General features: G+C 40.5%; 1 protein-coding gene across 3 annotated transcripts in view; it reads left to right on the top strand.

Moving 5' to 3' along the window:
• Positions 1-21021, top strand: part of magi3b (membrane associated guanylate kinase, WW and PDZ domain containing 3b) — a 122613-nt gene that overhangs the window by 95759 nt on the left and 5833 nt on the right. For 2 of the 3 annotated variants that reach the window (XM_012918156.3, XM_012918158.2), the window contains exons 4-19: positions 2076-2282; positions 4412-4580; positions 6372-6451; positions 7255-7312; positions 8475-8581; positions 12960-13151; positions 13892-14533; positions 16291-16322; positions 16909-17074; positions 17167-17261; positions 17381-17588; positions 18352-18534; positions 18982-19167; positions 19605-19701; positions 20264-20369; positions 20648-20785. In XM_012918156.3, the coding sequence (XP_012773610.2) occupies positions 2076-2282; positions 4412-4580; positions 6372-6451; positions 7255-7312; positions 8475-8581; positions 12960-13151; positions 13892-14533; positions 16291-16322; positions 16909-17074; positions 17167-17261; positions 17381-17588; positions 18352-18534; positions 18982-19167; positions 19605-19701; positions 20264-20369; positions 20648-20785 (2666 nt within the window). The remainder of the gene's footprint in view (positions 1-2075; positions 2283-4411; positions 4581-6371; positions 6452-7254; positions 7313-8474; positions 8582-12959; positions 13152-13891; positions 14534-16290; positions 16323-16908; positions 17075-17166; positions 17262-17380; positions 17589-18351; positions 18535-18981; positions 19168-19604; positions 19702-20263; positions 20370-20647; positions 20786-21021) is intronic. The other variant, XM_012918157.3, reaches the window with a different exon arrangement.

The raw sequence follows: 21021 nt of genomic DNA, 5'->3' as shown, positions 1-21021 counted from the left end.
ACTAAATAGGTCTTTACAAGACTTTTTTCCCCCTGATAGATGAACTTTAATATGCTACGAGCAGAATTCTTTCATCTTTTGTCAGCCACTTCTATACAGTTGTTTTAGGGTATATTTTGTGGTAATAAGTCAGATTTTTGCAAGAAGTGAAAACAAACATTAAATTGGATTTTGAAGCTGACTGTTTGTGGATTTGGTCTGATGGATTTGTTGCTGTGTATGTGTCTGTCCGTGCATTTGGTAGGATGAAAGAGTGCTCATAACCTTGTGTAGCTTATATTGCCCTTCACAACTGGAAGCTTTTTTTTTATTGCCAGTAGCTGATTCCACCACCATGAAATTACTTGCACACACTTGGAAGGAGCAGGTTCACTCATCCTTGCTCATCAACCTCATGACACAAGGATCACAAGTAACATCGGACAAGCTTCCTTTTTTTTATCAGCTTATAAGGCTTCCCTCCATTTATAATGGCAAATAGTGCCACAAATCTCTGCTGATACACTGCTTTCACACACCGCTATATCTGCGCCACACATTTATCAGGGGCCAAGAGACATGTTAGTAAGTAATTAATCACAGAGGTAGCGTCTGGCTGATAAATGTCAGCGTGTGGCAGGAGACAGGCGGGGATTAGCCAGCAGACCCAATCTTTCCCCGCTATCGCTGTGCCACCCCTGTTAATGAAGCCATCTTTGACAAATGCGGATGGCTGTCGCTTGGTAAACAGTAAAGTTACATGTGAGGAGGGGAAGGGTAGGCTTTCATCCAGCCTTCGTCTTCTTTTCAACCTTCCTGCTGCTTTGAGAAAGATGACCATAGCTGCATTAACCCTGTTTGCCGTGTACTGTTGCTGGCATGCCCGAGGAGATGAGGCCTGGCTCAAGATGGGCTCACTTATGAGGAAGGCTGATGTGGTGCTACTGTATCGCTCTGTAAAGCTGCTGGAGTGGTTGTGATATTTTCCTCACAGCCCTCTGTTCTTTCTGGCATGCACGATGCTGTCAGTTTTCCCTCTTTGTAGCGAGCTATAAAAAGATCTGGAGTTGATAAATGCTGCTCTTACAGTACACTGTTTGTGATGCCTGCATGTTCACGCTTAAATACATCAAAGGTTCATAATACAATGGTCCCATAAGCAACTGGCTCCAAATGAAAATAAGATCAAGTTTATGGAGGCTAATTAAATAGCCAAAGATCTGCATTTCCCAGCGGTATTTCTCTGTATTCTTTATTTAATCTAATTATATACGATGATTTCGCTGAGTAGGCTCAATCTGACGATCACTTATTGTAAGTAGCAAGTAAATATATGCCTTTACTAATGGATTACAAAAAAATTAATTTGATAATTTTTCCGTAAACACATCTGACAGAGCAGCATTTAACAAACAAATAATCATAATAAATGGCAGGGATTTAAATTAGTATGCACATTATTTGTAATCCTAATGGAGGTTGAATAATTACTTATTCAATGCCTAAATTGAGTTCCACATACTGCTCACTAGCCATACATAGATAGATCACCCCATGAGCTAAATGAGAAAATAATTTAACAAAGTTTTACTCTCTCCTGCGTCTCTTTACAGAGCGCTGTTATCCCACTGAATATTTATAATCCGTAACACAAGGTCTTTCTTCATTATGGAAAAAAAGCAAGCTGAGAGATAGATAATTGCTGTATTCAATGATCAGTGTAATTAGTTGCTGGCAAATTCCAAGTGAAGTGATTTTAATGTAACATGAGTGATGACAGCCCTGTGGTGCGGTTATCAAGGGGAAACAAAGCGGGGGGTTAAGAGACGGAAAAAATATGCAGAGGAATCAGACCTCTGAAATTTGTAAATGGTTGACCTTGAGTGCTGGTGTGTGACATTTAGAGAAATCATTTTTGATTTAAATCACAGAAATTGTGGTGATAGTGGCATAGTGGAGGGCCTGTCTGTGTCTTCTGGCACAGCCAAGTACAGTTTTCTTTCCTTTTGGTCTTTTTGAAATATACTCAAGCTTTTCTATTTCTGGTTACATTATTTTAAATGACTTCTTTTTTTCATTTTCCTTTCCTCTGTAAGGTAACTACTATGGAACCCCAAAGCCTCCAGCAGAGCCCAACCTGGTGCAGCCTGACCTGGTGGATCAGGTGTTGTTTGATGAGGACTTTGGTGGCGAGGTCCCCAGGAAACGTACAACCTCAGTCAGTAAGATGGACAGGAAGGACAGCGCTGTACCTGAGGAGGAGGATGATGATGAGCGGCCACCACTGGTCAATGGCTTGCCTGGTAGGTCAATGTCAAAGCATAAAATGTTAGGCTTCAAAAAAGGTGTACGAAAATAATGTGGCACTACGCTCTCCTGTGCAGATTGGTCGTCTTCGTAATTCATTTTGTCATTTTGCATCTCATTTGTCAGTCAAGATTGAAATATTTTGTACTCCTAGATCAAATGGTATTGCATATTATTTTTCTTAATGAGAAGCCTGGTTTCTTACTGTTTAATAATAGTCAGTTTTCAGTTCTGTGTTTAGTTCAGTTCAGTAATACTTGACCCTAAAAGACCCTAGAAAACCCTAAAGCATCAAGAATTACTGTTAAGTCTTTTTTAGAAAGGGACCCGAGGACAGTGAGACCTGATCCAAATGCAAAAACAGGCCCAGAAAGAGAGCATTCAACAGGTATTGGATTTTTCATTTCATTGTTAAATATAATCCAGATTTTTGACATAATAACACTTAGATTGAACTCAGTCTGTGCCCTGTCTGACTTGGTTCCTGAGGATAGATTTGGGTTTCTAGTTTTGAAGGGACCCAACCGACATGTAAAGAACTTTAGGTCACAGTAATATCGCTTTCTAGAAATAATAGAAATAATGTTATCTTGGACTCTATTTTAAACGTGTGATGTGACAACCCTGTTACCATTAGCGTTGAATAAACTCCCAGGTCACCTTGAGAGACTCTGATCTAGGAGAGTAGGATACTGTGCATGTGATCTATCAGAACAACTCCTGGGCTCTCTAAGGAGTGAATCTGTCCTTAATGCTTACAAGGAGAGCAGACCTGTAGCAGAAATAGGTTACATGCTACATACCATATCCATTTTTTTAGTAGGAGAGAATTAGGAGAGATTGAGGCCAGTCCAAGCTGAAAATATTTTTTACACAATGAAACATTGTTTTGACAGTCTCAGCTCAAGCACTGCTTGCTCAGCTGTACAAGGGATTCACAGAAATCCAGTCTGTTTACACAACTGTTCTGTCATATTGAAATCAAACACAAAACAATGCCCAGACATTCAGGAGTTCTTTTTATGGAAAGCAACCAGTCACAAATGACTGCTCTGCTACAGCCCACAGCTGTGGCAAAGAAGTCTCAGACCAACCGTAGATGGAGAGAGTTATGGTCGAATGAAAAAAGAGGTTAATGGAAAATGTGAGCTCTAAGTCTCTGAACTCTTCACTGCAGCTTCCCCCATCGTTGCTTAGGCTTTCCTTATCAACCACAGTCCTTCTATAACCCATCTGACTCGTATCGTCGAGTGGGCCCTCACCCTGCTGTGAACCTTACTGATGAGCTCTCCTTCAGGCTTTGCCCTCAGGCTGGTTCTCCAAGTCTCTACATAGCTCGAGCACATAAAGCATCTTCAAACATGCCATCCGCACTTTGTCTTCCTTTAAAAATCAAGCTCAAGTGTGCGTATTTGATCAGAGAGGCAAAAGAGGAAAGTGTTTTAGAAGCTGTAAATAACCAAAATTTGAATGCTGCTGAAGGGCTCTGTAGTTGTTTCTTTTAGCAATTTATAGGCAATATAAAATTCTGGTGGAATGATCTTTAGGAAATGCATCCCCCCAGATATGCTTTTATTGTGATTTGCGTAACATCTTTTGGCATTATCCTCTATTGTGAGGAGGGTTAGCGCCACATAAAAAGAAAAGGATGAAAACCAGTTATGTTTCAGTGCTTTATAACCATCTTCTGAGGAAGGCATGGAGTGCTAACTGAATTAACAGAGTCTTTGTTGCATGTTTTGTGTTCATTGGCAAGCAGTTTCTCATTAAAGGGGAGTGTCTACAAATGTAATAGAATATATTTTATGTGCAGTTATAAAGTATTATCAAAGAGAAGAAGCCTCAGGTTTCAACTGGCCCTTTCGATGTGAATCCCTGCCTGTATGATTGCAACCCACAGGAAATATACACATACATAGGCACAGACTTTTCCTCACACACAGTTTGCTCAGGCAAATCTAAAACTGCCCTTTGGCGAAGACATGCAAATCCTGTGTGTGACATGGAATCGCCAATTCCCTGCAGCAAGCAGGAACACAGGACATAGGCGAACCTTCTACTCTCTCTGCCTTGCTTTCACTGTCTTATTCCCTTTTTAATATATCCATCCTCCAACGCTCTCCAGAGCACAAAGAGGGGGCAGACTGGAGGAAAGCAGTGCCCAGCTACACTCAGTCCAGCAGCACCATGGACTTCCGCACATGGAGCTCTCTTCCTCGTGACGACAGCTTGGAGCCCCTGCCTTTCAACTGGGAGATGGCTTATACTGAGACCGGCATGGTCTACTTCATAGAGTAAGTGAGACGTGAGCTGTGGCTCAAAGTGATAATGTCTGATACAGGGCTGATTAGAAATTGCAGTTATTTTAGTTAATTTTATAGAGTTTATAAAACATAATTACACATGCTCTCAGTCCTGGATTATCAGGCAGTGCATCCTCAAATGTAAGTTATTACTCATTAACCCACAAGTTGCCATATATGCTATGTCATTCTATGCTTCTCAAACAGTGTTTATTTAATATTTATTTAATATTTATAACAAAATATAATTAAAATAACAACAATTAACTGATTCAGCCCACAAGAGTTGTTGTGTGTTGCCTGTGGCCAAAACTATTAAAACCACATCAATAAGTCACAAATATTGACCTTGGTGAAAAGTTCAAATATATCAGGGCCACTTTCACCTGCCTGCTGCCATCAATACTCATTAGCACAACAAATGTGTGTTGGAACTAATACACAGAAGAAAGTAGTCCCAACAAATGCTAATATGTGATCAGTTATTTTAGGAAATTGCTTTGCTTGTTTTGTGAGGTGCTGTTGAATAAGAGAAATCATAAGAAGATGCTGCTGCAGGTTAATCTGCTGATAGCTGGTGCAGTCTGTAAACTGGATGATGAGGTTTGAAATGTGGGCCGACTGACAACCGGAGTGTTGTTGCTTATGTAAATTATCGCATCTTACAGCTACAGTGAGGTATGCTGCTAAATGTTATGGTAACATGAAAGTGTTGTGTGTGTATCAATTGTCATACGTTTTTTTTTATGTTTGCTTGTTTCTCATTTATCCATAATGAAGGACACATCAGAGAATCAGAGACTTTATTAATCCCAGAGGGAAACTGAGTTGTCATAGCAGCAACTACACAACAAACATCAAGCACTCGTATAAAATGAGTGTAGAAACAGAGATATTGGTAGATAAGTATAGAGATAAATAGGTATAAATATACATATAAATAGAAAAGAACAAGTATGTCTGCAAAAAGTTCAAAAAATATTTCTGTCAGTTTCAGCAGCGATATTAGGTTTGATCCTCTGTCTGATGATGAGTTGTGTAGCTGAGATCTACACCTCATTTCCTGTCACAGGAAAATTAAACCATAACAGCCTGACAACAGCATAAAAACAACTAAAAAGAAGAAAATGTACACAACTGTCCTTTGTTTGGATAGATAGATAGAACTGTATTAATCTCTCAGGTAGATTCCTCTGGGAAATTCAGTAAACTTAACAGTAAAATTCAGTTTAATAGTAAACTTGTAATATTTCTAGGCCTCACAGTGTATCCGATGTTTAAAAAGACAACTTAGTAAAGCTAAAAAACAGACCTTCTCTTAGGGTCTGTAGGTGTGTGGGTTTACGTACAGTAAACGCAAGTGTGTGTGTTCACGACTTTGTGTTTTATTCGCATTTTGCTCTAAGCTACTTGTCTCTGAAGATATCAGAAGACCATTGTGATTTTCCTGCTGATTACACACTCCAGTTGTTTAACACATTTGAGGATAAATGAGTTTGTCATGTTTCACATCACATGGGTTTTTTTTCTCCCCTCTGAAAAGGCCACCTAACCATAAACACTGTAATCTGACAGCTGAATATAAAGCAATGGATCAGATGTTTGCTGATAAATTGAGTAATCTTGTGCACAAGAGCATGTTACACGGGAGAATACGGCTGCCGTTTTTCCTGCTGTGATACATCTTTTTTGTTGGCTGCTTGTGCTTCAGCAGTGGTTTCCTTGTTTTCAGAGGTCTTTACTGAAGATATTTCCTGGCTTTTATTTTTTTGCACGCTACAGTCACAATACCAAGACAACCACGTGGCTGGACCCCCGCTTGGCAAAGAAGGCAAAGCCCCCTGAGAAGTGCGAGGATGGCGGTATGTATACTCCTTTGCTCAGCTGGTTTTCTGAAGCGTACACTCATTCCATTAAATACTGCACATGCTTTTACACAAGGGCATACTTACATTGTATATGCCCTACATTACATGAGCCATCACTTCTCACCCTTTCTCACAATGAATCAAGCAACCAACCAGGATGAAATATGAATGTTTGACTTCTCTTTGAAATGGCACATCACCTAAGAGTAACCTTAAGCATCGCAGTGCTAAAAGCTAATTTTTCAAAAATCTAGAGCTGGAGTCTACTTTGAGGATTTTCAGACGTGCCTTTTTATCCTTAGGATATAATGTGGGCTTAAGTGCAAGCATAGACAGACAGCAGCCACGGCTGAAAAAGTGGGACCCTTCCAGCTTGTTTTTAATGGATTTTTACAGGCAAACGGAAAGCTAGTGAGTGTGTTTCTTCTGAAAAGCAACTCCAATGCACTTCCTTCCAGTGCATTAAGAGCTCATCTGTCTTTTCTTTTCTTATGCCTCATAATGTTCGTCAAGACATAACATTCACCAGCTATTCCAGCCAGATTGTTGAAAACCACGGGAATATGTCTTCTAGATTATTATGGCAGTATTTTCATACATACGTTCCAATGTTAAATATTCCAGTCAGGGGGGAAAGATACACTGGTAACTACCGCTGTTCCATAATGCCAGATAGATTCCCGGACCTCTGCAAAATATTGCGCATACTTCTCCCCTTTCCTTCTATCGGTCTGTTATCTTGTGAGCACCCAATTTGCATCTCCACAGCACAATAGGACACTCTTTTCCTTTTGCAGAGTTACCTTATGGCTGGGAGGAAATTGACGATCCACAGTATGGGACATACTATGTTGAGTAAGTAATACTGATGCATCTCATTTCCCATCACTCCAGTTGCCATCATCACCACCAGTGCCAATTGCTTTGTCATACTTGTTCGTCTCAGATGCACATAACACACAAGCGTATTTTACCAGCTTGGTCAGTGCACAAGTGCATATTGCAGAGCTCTGTGTACTTGAGCGGTGGGAAAATGTAAAGTAATATTGTCTAAAATAAACAAATGGTTGTAGCACATCTTGGGTGAGAATATTCTGAATTATGCAACATACCGAGAGAAAGCCTTTACCTGGAGAACACTTGAAGATTTTGATCAGGATTTTCACATTGTTTATCGGTGGGTGGCAAAATGAAACTCTGCGGGTAACATTGCAGTGACCTGTATATGAACACAAAACAGATTTTTCTCTCATCGCATTCTGTCAGTGTTTGTGTGTGCTTATAGAGTCTGTGTATTTGTCATTGCATATTGTTTGTATATTTGTCTGTGTGCTAAATGTGTATTTGTCATCAACATCCCGGCAGGAAATCTGTGAAACACAGCCATTGTAACAGCAGTAGAGAGAAATGGGGAGATTTTGAACTAGAATGCATGGAAGAAGTGGAGTGGGGGTTGGAAGACGAGGTAGCAATCTGTTGTGTTGAAAAGAAAATGGGAATTCTCGCATTGTTTTATTGCTCAGAAAGCATATAAACGCTCCTAGGTAGAAGTGACATGAGAGAGAGACCTGCACTGTTTGGACAGGGAGTCAATGGCATATAGATGGAGCTTGTACCTGCTAGTGTTTAGCTTGAAATGAGCTCACTATGAAGCAGTGGCTCTTGTTTGTATGCCAGGGGGACAACAGGCTGTTTACCTTGTTGTAGGGGAACAGGCAGTCAGGGGTTCATTTTCTATAATATTAAATGGCTAAAAGCAATGGTACTTTCCCCCACATAAAGAGGAGGCAAGTCAGAATGTACTGTATGTGTGCTGTGCTTGTGAATTTGTTTACTGGCACCACTATAGCATCCCTCTATCAGAAAATTATACTTCCTCTAAAAGGATGGTGCATACATAATTAACTGCAGAAAAATGATGCAGTAAGCTCAATAAGTGAGAGATTAGCATGTCTATGGGTGTGCGTGTTTGCATTCCAAGTCTCTTCTCACAAACCTGAACCTCTTTATGTTACAGCCACATCAATCAGAAAACCCAGTTTGAGAACCCTGTCCTGGAGGCAAAGAAGAAGCTGAGCCAGGAGACTGCAGCGATCCAGCAAGCCGCAGCAGCACCTTCTCAAGGTAACATTGCAGAATGCACCCCCCTCTTTAACTTCCACTGGGTTTATAAACGTTTTCCATGGTGTCATAACGGCAGAAGCCTGTGATAAAGAGCACAAAGGATCAAGTTTGCACGCGTGAAAATTTGCAAATGTTGGATTGCTAATGTAACATATGGGAGCTTTGTAAACATTATGGGATAGTTCAGCCTCTTGCATGAGTTTTGGCACCACACTTGGGTGTATACTACATGTAGTTACATGTGTACCTGTAATTATGTCAGAGAGCTTTCTAATTTGTACTGCCATTGCACCCCGTTAAAATCAAGCAACTGCATTATGTTACTGAAGTTAGAAAAAAAAATGCCACACTGAATAAATTTGTGAAGATCATCAAACTACCCAAGAAAAATGGAAAACGCCTGCCAATGTTAAATGTCATGTGGTTGGTTGGGGTCGAACTGGAGGTGATTTACGTCCCCTCAAATGTTCTGAAGGAAGCTACGAAGAAGACGCAATTTAGCAGTGAGTGTGAAAAAATTTGGGGTTCAACTTTTAATTTTCATCACATGATATGCACCAAGTTCACCAAAAAGGACGGAGGGGTTTGCGAGGGGTGATTCTGGTGGACCAATTATCTGCAATAACGTGTATGTTAGCATGTCAAAAATAATAATAAGAAATAACTGATTATATTCAGAATGTGTATAATAAAAATACAGATGTAAAAAAAAATCAAGAAACTGCAGTTACACTGAAATCATCTAAAATGACAGACTCTCTGTTGCGTCTGTATCACATATTCTTTCAACCATGTACTACTATTATTTCATGATGCTGCGAGATTATTCAAGAGCACCAGAAGTAATTTAGTCTTTATTGTAGCTTATTCTATTTCTGCACTCACTGTAAATCATTTTGGACACAGGCATCAGCTAATTAGCTAAAATATAATTGTAATTTAATTACTTTGGCCTATCCTCTGTGTAGAGGCCTGACCTTTTTACCTCTGTCAGTGCGCTTTGATAAACGTGCTTTGTGGGAACAGAAAGCAGTAGAACGTGATCATTTTTTACAAGGTCAGCTGAAAAAAAGAATGAGCCCTTTCTTTCACAGTTTCCTCATGTAACAGACTTTTTTGTCAGCTCTCCAATTGTGGTCTGTTCTTTAAGTTGACAAGTTGACATTTTTCAACTGCAATAAACATCATGAATTAAGTATGTTTTCATTACAATATATGTATAATAGATTACAGTACTGCAGTAGTGGAAATAGACAAGCGCATAGCGCTGGCAGAGATTCAGAGAGTGAAAGAGGGAGTGTAGGGGAGGAGGCCGGCTTTTAACGGTGCATGTGGCAACAGCTGGTGTAACAGCACATCAGAGAGGCCAAGTATAATCAGACATCTCTCTGCTCAGGTGTATAGGGACCGAGGAATCCACCATCCAGCTCCTGATTACTGATTACACAACTTAGTGAGCTGTCAGACAGTTGCTATGATGAAACCTAAGCATCATCAGTTGTCGGTTACACCTCAGGCTACAATCCACACTCTGTTTTCCAAGAAGTTCAATTCCAAGGGAGTTCTATGTGAAGGAAATGAACTCTGTGAATACAGAAATAATGCATATTAATAGTTTATGTACAAATGTGTTTTGTTTTGTTTTTAAAAACACCACAGGCAAAAATGTGTTTTTTATGCAAAGGTCAATTTTGAGATATCAGTGAGTTTTGCTCCATAACGTGCCTTCTTTCAAAATATGCCTTAATTGAGATCCTATCTTGTTTGCTTATGTAAATGTAAAATTACAGAGTACTTGTAACACATAATAATATTATTAATGTAAGTAATGTAATGTTTTCACAGTACATCATTTTTCTTAGTTGCATTGCTAGTTTAAGCAGTTAGTTTATTTGTATGTTGAACTGTGTTGTGTAATTCTTTCTTGCATCATGTGTCACTGCAGCTAACCACTAAAAACACACATGGCTATATGTGTTCCTGTTTGCTTTGTTCTGATCCATTATCTATATTATTTGATTAAACTAGTAATTTGGTCATTTCCCTGATAGTCAGCTGCTGGCTTTGTAGGCTCATTCCTTTATAAAGACTACTCATGACTTGTACACTCTTGCACTCTTGCAAACAGCCGTTTCTGTTGCTCTACTGCTGCTTCGCGGATGTAGTAAAGAAGCTGTTTCCTCAACTATGCTGAATAATGTCACTGGAGATTTACAGTGAGACTGAGTCACACATAAGAACTCAAAAACCATGGCCGTTTGATGCAGTTGATATGATGGTTTTGTCTGCCTCTGGTGTTTAAAGTCTGCCCACAAACATTGGCACAGAGACCTCCCTTGGACTCTCCCACACAAGTACAGGCTTGTACACATCAAACTCACTTCCTCCCTTGGTTACTCTCTCTTTCACCCTCCTTTACCTCGGTCTATTTCTTCACACACAAATGTGCAGGCAAATGGGTATATCAGCGCTCACTGGGTTGGGGGGCGAAAAAACATCCCATGTTGAGTTTATCAAGCAATTTGAATGTGATTATGCAAATGGGCTTTGCTTGATCCATGCAACAGTGTGGACATCTGGAGTCCACACTGACTGTGATAAGTTACACTCGCTCACAGCCGTTCATGTCTGCAGCGAATGTTTATGGCTGCTGAACTGTTTCAAAGTATGAAAGCGCCTTCATTTGTATTCCTCACACACATCCTTGAAAGTTAGCCTTTATAAAAGTGAAGGAAATGAGTGGGGGAAAGTGCATCTGTTACTTTTCAGCCAATTTACAAAGTTCTTGCCATTTTTTTAAACTGGATATAGGGATGGGCACACAGCTATCAGATGTGACTGTTCAGTCATCGTGTGTATAGAAGCTGCATAAAGATATTAAGAGATACAAGTGAAGAACGCAGCATGCAGCTGTAAACCTTCATATCCACGTCTGTTCATTTCAGGTAAAGTATTCACATATACACAGCCCAAAGAGCTTTGCAACGTTTTTTAGTTTCTAATGGTAGCACATTATTTCAAAACAAGCATGTAACATTATACAAATTATGTATTTGTTAACCTGTCATACTGCAGCTTTTTCAGCTTTTTATAAAAGAAACCATTTAATCTTGAACAGTTTACAAAATGTACATCCTCACCAAGTGTGATTAGGCTTTGAGATTTAGTGCCACCAACAAACTGCACGTTGTGATCTATTTGTTAGATTTGTTGGCGATACGAAAAATCAGAATAACACCAAATCCTTTGCTTGTTGCTGAATACATTTGCAAATTCTTAATGAAATAGTACTCCGACAACCACGTCTTTAACAAACATGGTGTCAGTGTAATAATGTTCGAGGCTGCATTTACTTCATACATTTCCTGTTGTTGTTGTCATTCTCTTTGTGGTAGAAGTTGTGATAATAAGATATCTGTCACTGAGATTTTTAGTGTCGTACAAAAGTCGTAATTTTCTCTTAGCTTACTGTATATGTGTCTCTTGGGGATGGTTATTTTGCCACAGTTCATTTATCTTCAAATATAAAGACCCCAGATAATGACAGTACCATCACACTCTCTCAGTATATAGCAGAATCACAGGAATATGCCCCATTTGTCACCAGCTGGTTTCCCTTTTACTGTTTTTGAGTCAGAGCTATAATGCGGTCCAGGCCAGAAACCATCAGGCAGCAAGCGAAAAATGGTGTGTCCATGATCTAAAGTGCTGATACCACAGTAATGCCAGATAGAGAAGCTGCCCAGTTAAATGCAATGTGACCCTGACAGTCGGTTATCTATTGTATTGTGTATGCCACAGCCAAGCTGCTCGTCCATATTGATGTTGCCACTGACCTTAAGTTGTTCCTTTTTCCAGTTATAAAAAGTCTACAGTGATAAACCTTTTTTTTTCTGAGTCACTGATTGCAGTAGGGAAGGGATAACAGAGGACACTGTGGTAAATTGGATACTGTCAGAGGTACTATATCAATGTTCAGCTCTATAGTTTTCAAATGAAGGTAAATGAGTGTATCAGCTTCTATAGCTGTAATTTTAACTCATTTTATCTGTCTGACTGTGCAGGTTGGCAGGGAGGTGTAAAAAAGGTCTCTGTGAAAGGTTTATCTAGTTAAGGCTTACAGATTATGCCTGTTAATTAGAAATGACTAATTACGGTGTTGATCCTCAGCACATAATGTGTATAATTGAGGTTCAGTGCGGACACGGATGGATTTTGCTGTCTTTCAAGAAGGCTATGAATTTATTAATCATTGTTGCTGCCTTTCATGTTGTGTATTGTTTTGTTATTTCGCTTGTGTTTGATAAAAAATTTTATTCACTCATAATTTTATTAATGGGCATTCTCGCACATGCTGACACGTAGATGTTCTGCACAGGTAAAGGTGGTGCATCTGGCTTCACAGCAGACCCCAGCCAGCTGAAAGGGGAGATTTACCACACAGCGCTGAAGAAGAGCTCCCAAGGATTTGGATTTACCATCATAGGAGGTGACCGCACAGATGAGTTTCTGCAGGTGAAAAATGTGCTCAGCGACGGTCCTGCTGCCCAAGACAAAAAGATGGCATCTGGTGAGCAAAACCTTTGAAAATATGCTCACAATTTACTACAGAAAAGGACCAGTAAGAGCTGATACACTTATTCAAATAAACATTAAAATCCCATTTAGCTGGAAGGGAGATCCATGTGTTCACTAATTTCTGCAAAGTTGCTGAAAATTCTTTTGTAGCTAACGTGTACCTACTGTGTTACTATGATGCACCTTCAGGTATCAATTTTACATCTGTGGTCTTCACTTAACCTAACACTGCCCCATGAGTTTCAGTAAATAAAGCAATAACAACTTTAGCATTGTCAGGGGCATTGTTTTATAGCAGGCTGATTATGGTGGGCGTGAAACCATCTAAAAGCTTTATTGTTCAGGTTCTGATCTTGCCTTTGGGCTGTCTACATAAACCAACAGCCATGAGGCTGTGTGTGATGGTTACAGTAGTATGATGTGACAGAAATCTACGCCTGTCTCAGCTCCTGTTGTTGAATACTGTTCAGGTCTGTTCAACAATGTAGTGAGTAAAGAGGGGACAAGAATAAAGTAGGAATGAATGAGATAAAAGGAAACTCAAACGGTACCAGGAGCTGCCAAAATGAAAATATGAGAGAGTAGTGAAGGGGAAAAGGACATTTCAGAGAAAAGCACTGTCTGGCAAAAGGAGAAAGGACTCCTCCAAGAAAAGTAGAGAGGTGATGTCTAGATTAAAAAGCACGGGATTAATTCTTTCTTGTTACATTCTTTCCTTTCTCCTTGTCTTAGGTGATGTGATTGTTGAGATTAATGGGGTATGTGTGCTGGGGAAGACCCATCCAGAGGTAGTGCAGATGTTTCAGTCCATTCCCATTAACCAGTATGTGGACATGGTTCTTTGCCGTGGATACCCGCTTCCTCCTGACGTTGATCTAGACAGCGACGATCCTCTTCCCCCTCCTCCTCCTCCGCCGGACACCCAGCCCCAGCAGGCTCTGCATGGTGGAGAGGTGGTGACAGCTGTGCCCCTGATCAATGGACAGCCACTGCTTGTCAAAGGTGACGTCCTCCATGGCTCCTCACAGGAGCTCCACTATGTTACTACTGATGCCAGTGGCCGTCCTGTTGTGGCTGCTCTGCCAAACGGGAGGCAGGGTGGAGAAGCAGCCACAGCGATGCTCCAACCAGAGCTGGTAAGCGTGCCACTGGTCAAGGGGCCTGGTGGATTTGGTTTTGCCATTGCTGACTGCCCTCTGGGACAGAAGGTGAAGATGATCTTGGATGCCCAGTGGTGCCGCGGCCTGCAGAAAGGAGACGTGATTAAAGAGATCAACAGGCAAAATGTGCAGTCGCTTAGCCATGCACAAGTGGTGGACATCCTTAAAGACTTACCAGTGGGCAGCGAGGTCAATGTACTGGTGTTGCGAGGAGGTGAGAGACTGAAATAACAACACATGTTTGCACTTGTCTGTCTGACTCACCCTCATGCCTGTCTTTCTATCTGCCTAACTTTTTTTTGTGCATCTATAGATTCATGTGGCTCACTAGCAATAGATCCATATTGTCTGTTCTTTCTCAGCAAGCAATCTTTGTTTTTCCTCCTCAGTGTATCCCTCTATTATTCTTATGCTTTTATGCCCTTGTGTGTGTGACATAATATGCTATTACTGTCAATGCAACTCCAACAGTGCCCATGGGAGGTGAGGTCAGCGTGTTGATACTGAGAGGAGGTGAGGTGGTGTTGTGGCTGGTTGGGGGGCACTGACTGACTACACACTGTTGTTCTGTAGAAGTCTGGGTGATGCCACTTTGACTGCGATCTGTGTAAGGTCACCACAGCAGAGAATGCTGCCTTTTTAGCTGAATAGATCTAACAGTGCCACTGTACTCTAACTCTTGCAAATGATGATCAGACTCAATCCATCAGAGTCGTATTTTCTGGCATGCAGACTCTACATGTTTAACATTTCTTGAGCGTTCCTTCTCTTTTCTTTCATTTAATCTACATCTTTTTATGACAACTCCCATTGAGGTGTAATGCTTTCTGTTACAAGTGAGTGAGCAGGAATTATGTAAGTGTGGGGATGTTCTTTATTCCAAGTAGCAAAGAGAGGAGAGTAGACACCCTACAAATGTCTCCTAAATCCATCTCCTGCCACCCCAGGGATTTACTGTGCTAGTCGATGAACCCTGGATTGGCTTTGATCATCAGCAGAGCGAAGGAGATCTCTGCATGCTTCTTAGGGATCCATAGCTAAATGGCTGTAGAGGGAACGTCCTCAGGGGCTTCCTCCCCATAGCCACACCTCGAGCCTCTGCCTCATATCCCAGAACACCCACGCTACGTATGCTCACTCTTTTTCCGCCATCACCACTTCCTGCTCCACTGACGCACTGCATGACCCCACAGTTAAAGCAGAGCTGGGCTCAGCTTCGTCCAGCCTGTCCAGTTAAAGCGCTAATGCTAGTTTTAACCCTCATTAGACAATTGCCTGTGGCGTGGAAGAGGATCCCGGTGCTCCTGTTTGTGGGATTGGTGGGCATCAGTGCTTAGAGAAAGAATAGAAGAAAAAGAGTTGTGTGGGAAGGTGTGTGTCATGTGTATGTATGGTACAGTTGTCTTATTTCATGCCATTGATGACTCTGATGTTGGATTGGGAATTTTGCAATGAAGCGGAAAAACACCGCTGTGTCTCCCCTTTTACATCAGGCTCCATTAAGCCCTCATCAGCCGTGTTAGCCCAGCTCCACGGGACTCCAGGCTCTAGAGCAGTGTTTGTTAATTCACTTAAAGCAGGGCGTTGAGATGGGGGGGGCTCAGATGGAATATGTGGGTGTGCTGTACAGTGAACAGAGAGCAGGAAGGGAATCTTCAGTCAGTGAATTATATGCATGAATCTCTAATGCCCTCACCCACTCTCTTACAGTTGATTTGTCACCTCTTCAGCACGTGTAGTATCTTGATATTTCTTATGTATCTTTAAACGCACATGAATGCATTTTCCCTAATGGATGATTCTTTAGTGAGCACAGCTCTCGAGTTTAGAGCAGCACTGGTTTATTTTTATGCTCGCTCTCTCTGTCGGAGAGTCACTGCCATCTGGTGGACAGTGACTCAGTGACTCTTGTTCCAAATCTTGTTTTCATTTCCTAATACGTTTCTGTTGTCTGTCTGTGTCTCTCCATAGGTCAAACATCGCCTGTGAAGAGTCTGAAGCCTGTGAGTAAAATCTTATCTTTGTCTATTTCTTCATTATCGTTTCCCCACCGGGGATATATCCCTCAATTTGATTTCAAAGCGTTTTGTCCTTCAGCCTAACCAGCTTCTGTTGCATTGAATTAAATGATAGCAATAAATTTGAATATTGATTGTGTTTCTGGGCGCCTTCTTTTGTTTGCTCTGAAAAACAATCTTAATTACTTCCTTTCTGTATTCGTAGTCTTACGGCTATTGTCAGGGGACTGCAATGGTAATGAAGCATGGATGAGCCTCTGTAGATATCGTGGTATTATTAATGCAACAGTTTTAGATAAGAAACTTGCCCTTTCTGCCTGAAGAGGCCTGTCATAGCCTTTGGGGAAATCTTTACTTTTTAAAACATATTGTATCCAAATCCCTTTGCTTAGAATTTAAAACAATAGGAAGTAAGTAAAGTGAAACTGCTTGATGTTTTCATAAAAAGTGACCTTTATTGCTTTTGTAATCCATCACCGTTAGATGCTCATCCACTAGCTTTTGATAATGAGCCATATTCTACATAAATGGTTTTATTTTTTGAAAACATGAAGCAACATGTGTCTGTCAGAGACAGGAAATGACGGCCAGTACAGAAACTCTGGACATTGTCACAGACTCGGCACCTCAGGCCTTGCCTTACCACTCCAACACAAGCACCCTGCGCTCTGCCGATTCTCCCAAACGAGATGCTACAGAGATATACTTGAAGTCCAAAGCTCTTTTGGAGAGCAGACGTAAGTTTAGGCCAGCATCACTTGTTCATATAATTTTGTAAACCTTTTGTCGTTCTGGCCAGCTTTAAACACTAGGAAAATTATGCCCACAGAGCCTCACGCCAAAGATATAGATGTTTTTCTGAAGCGGGACATTGAAACAGGCTTTGGCTTCCGTGTTCTGGGAGGAGAAGGGCCACAACAGCCAGTAAGTGTATAAATGAGTGTCTTGAAAGTATATTTTAATTTCTGGTTAAAATTATACAATTTTATGTATTTATTAGACACTGACCCAGTGGTCAGGGTCTGTTATTAACCCCATATCAGAATGTATTTCCCCAGGTGTACATTGGTGCCATTGTGCCTAATGGAGCTGCAGAGAAGGACGGGCGTCTCAGAGCTGGAGACGAACTTATTGGCATCGATGGCGTGATGGTCAAGGGTCGTTCGCACAAGCAGGTTTTGGATCTGATGACCAACGCTGCCCGAAATGGCCAAGTTATGCTGACTGTTCGTAGGAAGGTGATCTACAGAGGTGAGTAACAAGCCAAGCAAAACCTGGCATGTTTGTCAACTTTTTGTAATTAAAAGTACATTCAGGAGCTTTATTGCACTAGATTTTTTAATTTATCAGATTGGATTAGAGTAAAACTTTAATGTGCCCAAGTTTGTTTTATAGGTAGTAGTCCAACACATACACACATACTACACAGTGTAAAAACCTAATACTGGGTCCAAATGTACCAATGTCACCATAAAAAGTGAGGGAGACATTTCAAATTTGGTTTATTATTAATATCTTACGCATGCCATGCAGACTAGGAGCAGGCAGGAATCAAACCACCAACCGATTAGTAGATGACGAGCTCTGCTTCTGAAGTACAGCTACTCCAGACTAAGACTGCTGAACCAGCAAATCATCAAAAATAAACAGTAACAACATGTTAATAATGAATGCATGCATTTAAACTGAGTTGCATGAGGTGTAGCAGGTCAAAGAAAAGAGCACTAGGAAACAGAATGTGTCTCTGCACTTGCTATGCATTTTCATTTACTCCAAGTAACATTTTGGATATTTGGGATTAGTTGAGTTACACAAAACATTTATCCTGTTACCAAGATAGACACTGTCCAGCACAATCATCATCCATGTTTTGTAGACCTGTAGACCATATAGCTCAAAGACAAGACAGTTCAAATCGTCTCAGATTCCTCAAGGATACACACCTCAACACTCAAATTTTAAAAAGAATTGTTCAAGACAGAAATGCATTAGCATCTGTATCCTTTCATATCAGATGTGACAGATGAAGATCCTCAGGAAATGGCGCCGGTGCTGGTGAATGGTTCTCCCAAACTACCTCGCCTACCGATGCCGAGTGCGCTGGACCACGAGTCTTTTGACATCACACTCCACCGCAAGGAAACTGAAGGCTTTGGCTTTGTGATCCTCACGTCCAAGAGCAAACCTCCACATGGAGGTGAGTTCAGTCTTTTCAGTCAGCTCAGTTCTCGTAATTCAATTAAATCAAACATTGTAGCATATTTCTGCATATGCCTTACTTAGGCTGAAGAAGTTGATAAGCATGTACATTTAACTAACCCATTCAACAGCCTCTTAATACACTTGTTGGTAACATATACAAAAAATGATAGGTCTGTAATTATTATTATTATTATTATTATTTATTTATTTTTTTTTTATTACAAATATATCCAGAAAATGGCTAGCTTCTGGCCTCAAGAGTATTTTTTGGAAAATTGAAAGACTTTTTTGTAGATTGAATCAAACCCTGACAAAACTAAGTAATTGTGGGACCCTTCTTACTGCCATTGTGTTGAAAAAAGACAGTAAACAGACAGTAAAAGGCAGCTTCCTAACGGTCACTCTGACCGGGCCTCATATGTCTTTATTACTGCCATTTCAGTTATCCCACACAAAATTGGCCGTATCATTGGGGGCAGTCCCACTGACCGCTGTGGCCTGCTGCACGTCGGGGATCGTATCTCAGCAGTCAATGGACGCTCCATCATCGAGCTCTCTCATAATGACATCGTCCAGCTTATCAAGGAAGCCGGCAATGTCGTCACCCTTACTGTGGTTCCCGAGGATGGTGAATATTTCTGAGGATGGTGCATTTATTAGAGTAGTTAGTGGGTCTGTTCAGTTCAAAGTGGCCTTTTAGTGGGACATTAGTTTTGCAGCCAGGTAATCAATTAAATCGAGCCTTCATAAGATATAAATATTTTATTATCCATATTAAAAATTCAGTTTCAAACTGAGATAGTTAGAAACTGAAAAATTAGACCCCTTCTTCACCGAAATGATTGTATGAATAAAAATAAAGCAAAATACCTGAGAATCCCTTTACTAGGATATTTTAAGGCTTCATTGAGGGTTGTTAAAGGGAAATAAATGCAAAACCTTTAGCTTAAAATGAGCATTAATCATTTTAGAAGAATTCTGTATGTCTGCTTTTTTACCAGTGGGAGTTTTCATTATTAATATTATAATATACTGATTCTAATATGTTGTTAAAATGTATTTTAGAGTACAAGGGCCCTCCATCTGGAGCGAGTTCAGCAAAACAAAGTCCAGCTCTTCAGCACAGAGCCATGGGGCAAAGATCAGCACTACAGGATGAGCGGTAAGGATTTAATCCCACAAAAGAAAGCTGAGAAACTGCATAATTCTTCATGCATGTTTAGCGTTAGTAAGTTTTCTTGCAAGTGTTTGATTTTTTTTAAGTTATGCTAAACACTCAAAAGTATAAGAAAGTTGTATTATGTAATGCTGAGAAAGTGTAGACCGAGGAGGCAGCAAAAAGCTCTTAAATTGAAAATAAATTCAATTATGGTTATGGTGATGCTATTTTTTAATTACTAAAAACCTTAATGAATTCTTATAAACCTCCAGTAAAAGTCTCACCACAATAACTACTGAGCATGAAATAAATCGTGTACGTGGCAATGAGGTTGTCATACCCTCAGAGTAAAAAGCCAGAGAAACTATAAAGACACCGGTGTAATAAACATAAACGTGTGTAAGATGATAAGAGGTGTCGTGCGAGTACGCGCAGGCCTTTCCTATTTAACATTCAGCATTAAATTTCACTTTGTTTTTCATAAAAGCGTTTTCATTTGTTGGCCTGAGGCCTTCTGTTTACAAGTATCGCTGAAGGAATTAAGTGCATATGCTGTTTGTTCTAGTTATAACCTGGACATGGAGGAGAGAAAGGAAGGAGTCAACTGGTCTGACCACAAAACTCTTTCACTTGGTGAGACGGGGACGCTGTGTGTGACAGGGCCCAACCAGGTAAGAGCCATCCCCTTTTTTTCTTCCTTTCTTGTCTTAGAAACTATCAGAAGAGGTTATTTTTTGTGCTTACACCATCTTTCACAGGTTTATAAAGTTCATGCACTTATAATACTGATTCATTTACGTAATTTTCAAGTCATTATGGTCAAAGAATAAACTATAGCATCTCTAATATTCTCTGATTCTCCTAATGAGGTATCACTGATTTCACAGCAAAAGATGTATGTTAGTACACTTGTATATGTCTAAAAATGAGTGTTGTCTTCATGCTGCAGGGTTGTCTGACAGTGGAGTTAGAGAGAGGGCCCAGGGGCTTTGGTTTCAGTCTGCGAGGGGGCACAGAGTATAACATGGGCTTGTACATCTTGAGACTTGCAGAAGATGGGCCTGCTCAGCAAGACGGAAGAATCCATGTGAGTGCTCCTTTTATTGCAACGTTTAAATGGACACTTCTGAGAGGTTGATATCACTATCACACAGCTGACAAGAAATTACAAACAAAAACTAATGGGGGAAAAAAAAATCATAAAACACGATGCAGTGCAATCAGTGTATTGTTTTGGAGCTCATGTTATTATCCTCACCATTGCTACATGCAGCATGACATGCTATTATAGAAAGCATTCCTTTGCAGAAATGTAGTGTTGCA

Source organism: Maylandia zebra, linkage group LG5, assembly GCF_041146795.1.
Source record: "Maylandia zebra isolate NMK-2024a linkage group LG5, Mzebra_GT3a, whole genome shotgun sequence".
Taxonomy (NCBI): Eukaryota; Metazoa; Chordata; class Actinopteri; order Cichliformes; family Cichlidae; genus Maylandia; species Maylandia zebra.
This window is presented reverse-complemented; position numbering and strand designations above follow the sequence as displayed.